Consider the following 8450-nt stretch of genomic DNA (forward strand, 5'->3'; position numbering starts at 1 on the left):
GTGCGCCCGGCCGGGGCTGTCTGTAGGGAGGGAGTTTCCCTGAGGTAAAACACGGCTCGTAAAGCGTTGTCTGTAAGTAGGCATCGACGGCGAGGCCTTCTCCATCAGCTGCGTGGAGCTTCGGGGGGGTGCAGGTCGCCCTTTTCAGCCCCCTAACCCCAATTTTGGCGGGCTGTGGGGGAGAGGGGCCGCGGAGGGCGGCGGGAGCGCGGCCTAGCCCGTCCTTTGGCCTAAAGGACTGTCACAGCCTGGCTAAATCCCACCCAAAAGCGCAGGTAAGAGGCCAGATATAACCCTCTCCCTCAAATACTGCAGCCCACGGAGCAAAGCCAGCCCGGGCCGAGGGGAAAAAAGCAGGTGCCGGTGTTTCCCCTGCGACCAGACCCCGGAGGGACGAGCCCGAGCCAGCCCTCCCTCACGACAACAACAATCCCAGTCGCCATCAGCAGCGGGATCAGGATTCTGACATTTGCTTTCTACTCACGGGTACTCACCGGTTTAGGTGCTTACGGGACTGGTTGGCGCTACCAATCCGATGTACAGCCTTCAGCATAAATAAATCTTACATTTTTTGTAAACTGTCGGCGTAGGCCAGGGGGTAACAAGTACTAACATAACAACATGGCTGCGCTCGGCGCTCGCAGGTTTGTCATCCCTCACTTGAACTTGTATGTTTTTATTTGCACTGACAAGGAAAAAGAGAAAATTGGAAAGAAAAAAAAAAAAAAAGAAAAAAACCTGTCAAGCCAGGCAGGGAAACGGAAATGTTCCAAACCAATCTCCAAAGTAAACAACCTTTTGCAATAACTGTTTGCCAAATGCTAACGCAGGCTGAGAGAAATATCAGGACAAAAGTGCATCCATTAGCAGGAGTTTAGCAACTGCTTAAGGACAAAAAACATTCTAGAGCAGGTTGAAAGTTGATACTTTCTGCCTTGTAAACAAATTAGCTTATAGCAACAAATAAGATGACCCTTCTTGGCTAATGTTACGAGTTTAGCTTGTTAAATATTTAACATTTACCTTTCAATTTTCCAGTCTGGATTAAGCAGTTCTCTAAACAAGTGGTATCCCAGCAGCAGATGGAGATGCACAGACCATTGCCCCGCTCTGGCTGAACTCCCTAAGAAATGAAAAACACGTTAAGTCAAAGGGGAAGCAAATGGAAGCTTTCAGTAAAGTCTCTAAGCTTTGGCTTTGAAACTCGTTGCTTGTACTTATTTTTATTTACATTAATTTTGTCTAGCTCTGCTCTAAATTAAAATAGTGGTAGTCAATTCAACTTCAATCAAGTTGAATAGAAACAGATTGGAATTGACTGAGTAATTCTGAAAACCTCCCTTGTGGCGAAGTATTTTTTCTTCCTTATAATACAATTGCAGACCCAAGGTAAGATTTTCAAAAAAACACTTAAAGATACCATAAATCCTTAAAGTACAGTACCGTCCTGCTAAAGACAGTATAGGGAGTTGGGTAGGAAAAGAAGGTATCATAAGATTGCAACTGTATTTATAAAGTATGAAACAGAAATATGTATCAGGTTTAGCTTGTCTTGAACAAAGTTTAGTGGTACCCTGTTTGTAAACAGGACTGGAGCTGCTTTGTGTATTGTACACATGGAATTTAAGTTGAACTCATGGTTGTGTGTATAAAATTTCCACTGACTTCAGACTTTGCTTTCTTTGCTTTTAGAAGATAAAAATTTTTTCATATAACCGTATGTTTATCTAGAGGTGGTTTCTTGATCTTAAAGGTGTTACATCAATTTTCTGTCTCTTGCCTGGGCAGTGTAAAAGCCTAATGAAACACTAATTTTAGGAGCAGTTACATTTGCTCATGAGCCTTGTGAAAGTTTAAACTATAAGCTTCTTCAGCTAGCTAGAATTATACCATACCTAAATTAAAAAATGCTTCCAGTGAAGTATAACTTCCTTAAATGTACAATGCAAACTCTATCCAGCACACAAGCACAAGTCAGCCAAACCCATTTGTAACACTTTTAATGAAATGCCCCGTATTCTTTCAGTTGTCAGTACAAACAGTGCTTCCATTGTGGATGTGGTAATTTTGCTCAGTGGCATATTAGAGAGGTCTGGCTTGCGTGCTTTCGTAATAAATATGAAGGATGTTTGGAACTTGTTTTCTGTAATTTTTGTAAATTTTTAATCTTTGAAACAATGAGGTCTATTCTCTGAGTGTATTTCCCACTGATGGTAACTGGGATGTTGCACTGCAGCTTGGACGGGTTCCAGTTATGTTACTACCAGCACTGCCAGCTCTTGTAATTATACTGCAGCACTCATTCTCTGGCAATTTCCCTGAAGCCTCAGCTGCTGGAATCAAGAAATAGCGTGAAAAATCTCAGTTAAAAACCCCAACTTTCACTGTTGCCTGACAATGTGAAGCGTACCTATTCTAGAGACTCAGAAACCAGAAGGCAAATCTAAAGAACATACTTATTTTTTTAAATCTTTTAAAGCTCGTTACTTTTCAGACCCTCATGATTTTGGGAGAGCCTGGGTCGCTGAATTTGTTAACATAGCAATACTGTATCATTTATTTGTATATCACACATGCAATCATTATATGAAATTAAGCCAGGTATCAACTTAAGTACCGCAGGAAAAAATGGTTTAAAGCATCACTTTGTTACTTTTAATCTTTTTTTTTGGTCATATGCAAGCATGCATATAAGTAGTTATCCCTCTAAAGGAATCAAGTAACCTGACAATCATTTCAATAACATCCCTATAACTTTTTCATATTCTGTTGGATAATTAGTGTAACAAGGTAAAAAGTATGTTGTTAATTACTGTAGCTTGTACCATCGTATATGCTTCCTCAAGAATTTCCTTTCAGAACTCTTTTCCTAACTTTCTGATGTCCCACTCATATGATGTTCCCCAGTGCTTTTATCTTTTCCTCCTCTAAGATCAGCTGAGTACTCCATTCTCTGAGACGTGGAATTAGTGACTTACTAAATAATTTTCATGTCATTGCATTAAATACAAGCAAGAATTTATCCCATACATATGACAAGATTTTCACACTCCATCGCTGTGTCTACAATGGAGTGATTTCCTCGTAGCCTAGTTTTAGGTATAGTATTTTCCTCCTCTGAAAATAGGACTTTCATATTTTTCCTCCAGGTTAAGTGTATGGGACTAACAGAACAATGACATCCACTGCAGGGACCCGTTCAGTTCCTAACCAGAAATACAGACGCAGTAACCGTCGCTCCAGACAGTGCTGCAACATCTTGGACACTGATTCCCAATCTCTGTCAACACTTGGATATTTTAAAACTCTTCCATTAGAGATCTTTCAAATGGTCTTGAATTATCTTTCAGGTAAGAATCTAATAAGAAAGGTATTACTGCCAATATCTGAAAATTATGACAAAAGTTTTCCATTTAGAAAAAGCCATTATTATTTAAAGTGTTTTACCTTTTAGCTAGTTGAAGTCATGTTATGTGACTTATTCTCTGAATGTTCAGCTTTTACGCATGAAGAACCAAATGACCAAAATTTAAATTATAATTGCCAACTATTTGAAGTGTTTTTTGCCTATTATGTGTGAAAAGTATTCCTTAGAATTCCTTAATTTCCAATTATTACAGTTTGTTGGCAAAGAAGATAAACAGTAATTAAATTTTGTTTTATTTCTAAATCTTATTTCTTGGCCTATTTTTGAAGTTAGATAAAGATATTGACTAGTGATCAGCATTTTACTTGTGGTAACAAGTATGCTGGGTTCTGCTTTTTCAGTGAAGGATATCAGCATGCTGAGCATGGTGTCGAAAACCATCAGCAACCACCTTATTAATTACATCTCAACCCCATCAGGAAACCGAAGGCTTTTATTGCAAGATTTTCATAACCTTGAGCTACCTGGCAAGACAGAAGGATCCTATATTTTAGAGCACTACAAATCTCTAGGTGATCCTTTAAAGCAAATGGTAACAATTAGAGGAGAACCAAACTGGGTTAAAAGGTTTCTTCTGTTACATGTGGTGATTGGTAAAACGCTGAGGATATGGCTCAAAGCATCTGTGCAGCTCCCTCTGAAAGCGAAGTTCTTCCCCATGCCAAATAGCCCACTCAAATACCATTAACTGGCAGGGGGAGGTGGGAGGAATTACCTGAAATGATTCCAAAACCTCTTAGTTATGGAAAAAATAATGTATGTTCTGCCTCCTCTATGTTTATTTTTTCCTATTAAATGGGAAGCAGGGGTTGGGCAGAGGATCAGTTCTCAGTAGTAGGTGTTTCCAAATTTAGTTTGTTTGGACATCACCACTGGAAACTGCAGCAGAAACCAAGACTCCCAGGCCCCACACTAGCTGAAGGAATTTTGGCTGTGCAGCCTGCCTTCATGTATCACTTTGGAGGAACTCGCATTCCTCAGTCTGGGAAATGCAGCCGCAGTACTTAAGCCCAGCCTAATTCTAAAGTGACCAACAACAGTTGCCATCGGAAAGCCTGCTTGATAGTCTACTTGAGATGGGTTGCAGATCACATTCCACTTCTCAGAAAAGAAGTATGCTCATCACAAAAATGTTATCACAGTTGTCAGTGACTAGCATTCTCCTTGGCAGCTTTCTATTAAATGGGCACGAAGAACGCGTTTTCCTCTCACTCTTAGCTTAAGGGCAATGTGAAAATGTCTGCACTTTTGCTGTCATGCTATACTGTGTGCTAACCAAACCCTTGCTGGCTGAAAAGATTCACTCGTTCTTTCTTTCAGCTGCTCAGACCTCTTTTGGCACAGCGTAATAGAAATCTAAATCAAAATAACAGGGGTTCAGTGGTAATGAGGAGTGCTGTACAGCCTCAAATTCAAAATTGCTGGCTTTTTCACTTTGCTGCTGATTTTAAAACACATCAATTCTAATTCATTCTAAAACATTCTATCAGGGAAGCAAATTAAATTAAAACATAATTTGATCCATATCTATTTACTGTTACCTATCTGATAAAATAAAACATTGTTTATTTGACAGAGAAATAAAATGATGCCGTGGTTAGATGCAGAATTATAAGTATGGTTTGAACTTAAGACATTAAATAGAGGCATACACAAGGTAAAGGAATGCTGTTAAAGTAATCTAGCCCAAAGACCTCTTATTGTAAGAAATTCATGTAGGTTTTGAGGTATCTTAAAATAATCTTAGCGTTTTATTTTTAAAATGAAGCCTGAAACGATACAACTCTCTAAAAAAAAAAAAAAAAAATCAAAACTAGTTTGGGCTTTGTAGTAACCACATACAAAATGGCAACTTGTTAGTTAAATGGAGGTGTGAACCCATCGCTATGGTAGGCCTAGTAGTAAAAACATGACATATTCAAAACATAAAGGTCACAGGCAATATCTGTGTCATCAGTGGAAGGCTCAAGAGAACATTTTTGCTAAGAAGTCAGTTGCAAAATCAATATTTACTTTACAGCAGGAAAGGCTGGACTCAATGGGAAAAATTCATCCCTGTTCAGAGAGCCTGAACAGGGTCTACACATTACATAAATCTCACTTAAACTCAGAGGGGTCTGGCTCCACTCAAGTCCAGGGTAAAATCTTCCAGTACTGGTAATGGGGTCAGAATTTCAGTCATTGTTTAAAACAGACGAGTTATAAATGATTGTGGCACTGTTCTTCCCCACAGGGCAGGTTTCGCTATCCACAAGTGGGAGCGGGAGCGGTACCTTTTGCTTAACCCCTTTTACTCACCGTAATTTCTCCCCACGCTGATGGCTGTCTTCGGACTTGCAGCTACGCTGTCTTAAGGGTTTCATCTGTTCTGCAGGGAGTTTTCTGCAAAGTCGGATCTAGTCAATAGAAAATTGACTTGACTGAGCTTTGGACCATGTCTTAGGCTGATGAATAAATTATGCCTGTCATGTAGGAATGCTAACACACTTCTAAATGAGGAGAGAGTCAATTTTGCACCACAGTAAATGCATAAAGTACTTGTTGACATTGGAGAAGTTACGTATTTTTGGGGAGACTGACAATTCAGAAAAAAAGAAGTTTGGGTTTCCCCCCCCGAGGAGTACATGCTTTTCTGTGGATTTCTTGATTAGTTCACAAACAAGATATAGATATATATTTTATTTTGGTAGAAGTTTTTGAAGAGTAAGCTGTTAACCCTTTTTCCATCAGTACTGTAGAAAAAAATGCTGCTTAACAAACAGCTGTTCCACGCTATAATGGACTCCAGACTTTGATATCCTAAACACATACCATTTCAGTCCTGTATAGGAAAATAATTTTACCTCTTAGCTATGTTTTACATTAACACAGTTTAGAATATTTTCTTTTTAGAGCATGTGGCTATCCTGAAAAAAGTTTGGAAGATTGGCTTTCCATGATGTAAGGGGAAAAAAACAACATTCCCCAGGGTACTGCTAAAAGAGGTGCAACAAGTAACATTTATTTCCAATATTTTTAACAGCTGCAATTCTAAAACCAATATGGTAATTTTAATAGGGCTTCAACTGTGACTACCAGAGACTTTAAAACGACACAACAAACAAGCTGTGGCATAGGAAGTCTACATACTCCCTGACAACTTTTCTTTAGTAGAAGGTGCCCCCACTACCAATCTTTGGTGAAAGATGTACCCTTTCTCCAAAGCACAGGTTACTGGTTTGTGCTGCTCTTTTTGCTTGGCAGTGGCAGATTTTTCTCACTAGTGTGTGCGTGCAGGTGATGTGAATGCTTAAGCTAATTCAGTAATCCATGTGCCATGTGTGTATACTCATGTATGTATTCCTCTCGCTCACAGGATTGTTGCTTAAAAGATGCACACTTCTATTGCCTACAAAAGACAGGCTAAAATATATACACAAGATTCTCTCAGAAGTAAGTTCATTTTCCTTTCACTAGTGTTTCGAATCGTTCCTTGCACTTACAATACTATTTCTAAAGGCAGTCGTTAGTGAAATTATGCCCTTTACTGTCCCTTTGCTGGAGTTTATTACTGCAGGGTAATGAATGCATTGATTTGAAATCAGTCTTTTTTTACTAGTAATAGAAAAGCCTAAGTCAGAATATTGACCACAAGGCTGTTCTACTGACATTTCATATCCCCAAATCAGCGGGTTTCAACTTTTCTTCAGTTTGTGGACTACTAGAAATTTTGCAGTGGAAGAGCACAACTCTTCATAGAAATTTTACTCTCCTGAAAACAGGGTTGCTCTTCTTAGAGGCCTTTTGCACACCCATTTGACCAGAGTTTTGAACATAATGCTAAGCCATAACATAGGTACTATAACTTGTTTCCTTATACAGGAAGGGAAGGGAATCTTTCTGAATCTTTCTAATCAGTATTGACGTACACAAGTAGTACAGGGAATTTTCAATGACAGGAATTAGCATATGGTCAGTTAAGATAAATTACTGGTGTTTTGCACTTGCAGGTTTCCTGTTTCAAACTTAATGGCTGTCCAAGTCCTTTGCATTGTTTGGGATTACAGTGCTATGGGGTATTTTTACAGGTACAGTACCTTTATGGAGAGAAGGCAAGTATCACAAATATAAAAGAAAATTAAGGTAGTTTCCTAAATTAATCTGTGCTTTTGTAAGATATTTAGAAGTATAAGACAGTTTTGAGCCTTGGGGGGTGTGTGTGGGGAAGTATTTATTCACACAGTTCTCTGAATTTCCTTTCTGGTTGTTAAAGTTGCCCATTTGACTCCTGAGGATTCCTTGGTCTGCATTTCACTACCAACCAGTCTGGATTTTGATTAGTGATTTATTATCTAAGAAGACATGGGAGAAGGGAAGCATTTTATTACACAGCTTCAAATTTGCAAATCAAGAACAGAGATGGTTTAGCTTAAAAGTAAATCGCTATACACATCATATGCTAGAAATATTTTTGTTAGCTTGTGGTAGCTTAAAATTAGTTAAAAAAAAAATCAGTGTCAAATGAATTAGTTCAGCAATCCACAGCTTATTTACTGTAATGACTACTGTGGTTGCAAATAAGCAGTAAAACATTAAGGGTAGGACCTTTTTAACACTACTTGAAGGGTTTGACTGTGAAGTCTTAGAATTGCCATAATGGAGGCTTTACCGGAGAGTAACTTTGTTTAAAAAAAAAACACAGGAACGAATTCTCTCTTAGAGGAACAGGCATTTTGAGCACATTTTAAATGCATTTAAGTCTTAGAAACTTGTGCATATGGCTGCTGTATATGCATGCAGCATTAAAGGATTTGATAATGCAAAAAACAGTGACTATCTTTCCATCATTAAGAGTTACAGATAGTTATTTCTGCTGGGACATTTGTCTTTGTAGCAAATACCTTTGTGTACTTTTCCACATAAGGTTCAAAAATAAGATCTTGGCCCTGAATGTGGAATGCCATTAGCAGCTTCTGATTCTGGGCTGCATTAAGCTTAGGTACAACCTCTGCCATAATGTACAACACCTCTGTAGCAGATAATG

At 38.7% G+C, this 8450-nt stretch overlaps 1 protein-coding gene across 1 annotated transcript in view; it reads left to right on the top strand.

Annotated features, from left to right (window-relative positions):
- Nucleotides 1–3175: 3175 nt before the first annotated feature.
- The window catches only part of FBXO47 (F-box protein 47), a 9508-nt gene continuing 4233 nt past the window's right edge, over nt 3176–8450 (top strand). The window contains exons 1-4 of the mRNA XM_010284663.1: nt 3176–3350; nt 3769–3939; nt 6783–6859; nt 7417–7494. Coding sequence (XP_010282965.1) covers nt 3176–3350; nt 3769–3939; nt 6783–6859; nt 7417–7494 — 501 coding nt within the window. The remainder of the gene's footprint in view (nt 3351–3768; nt 3940–6782; nt 6860–7416; nt 7495–8450) is intronic.

Source organism: Phaethon lepturus, unplaced genomic scaffold, assembly GCF_000687285.1.
Source record: "Phaethon lepturus isolate BGI_N335 unplaced genomic scaffold, ASM68728v1 scaffold28260, whole genome shotgun sequence".
NCBI classification, from domain to species: domain Eukaryota; kingdom Metazoa; phylum Chordata; class Aves; order Phaethontiformes; family Phaethontidae; genus Phaethon; species Phaethon lepturus.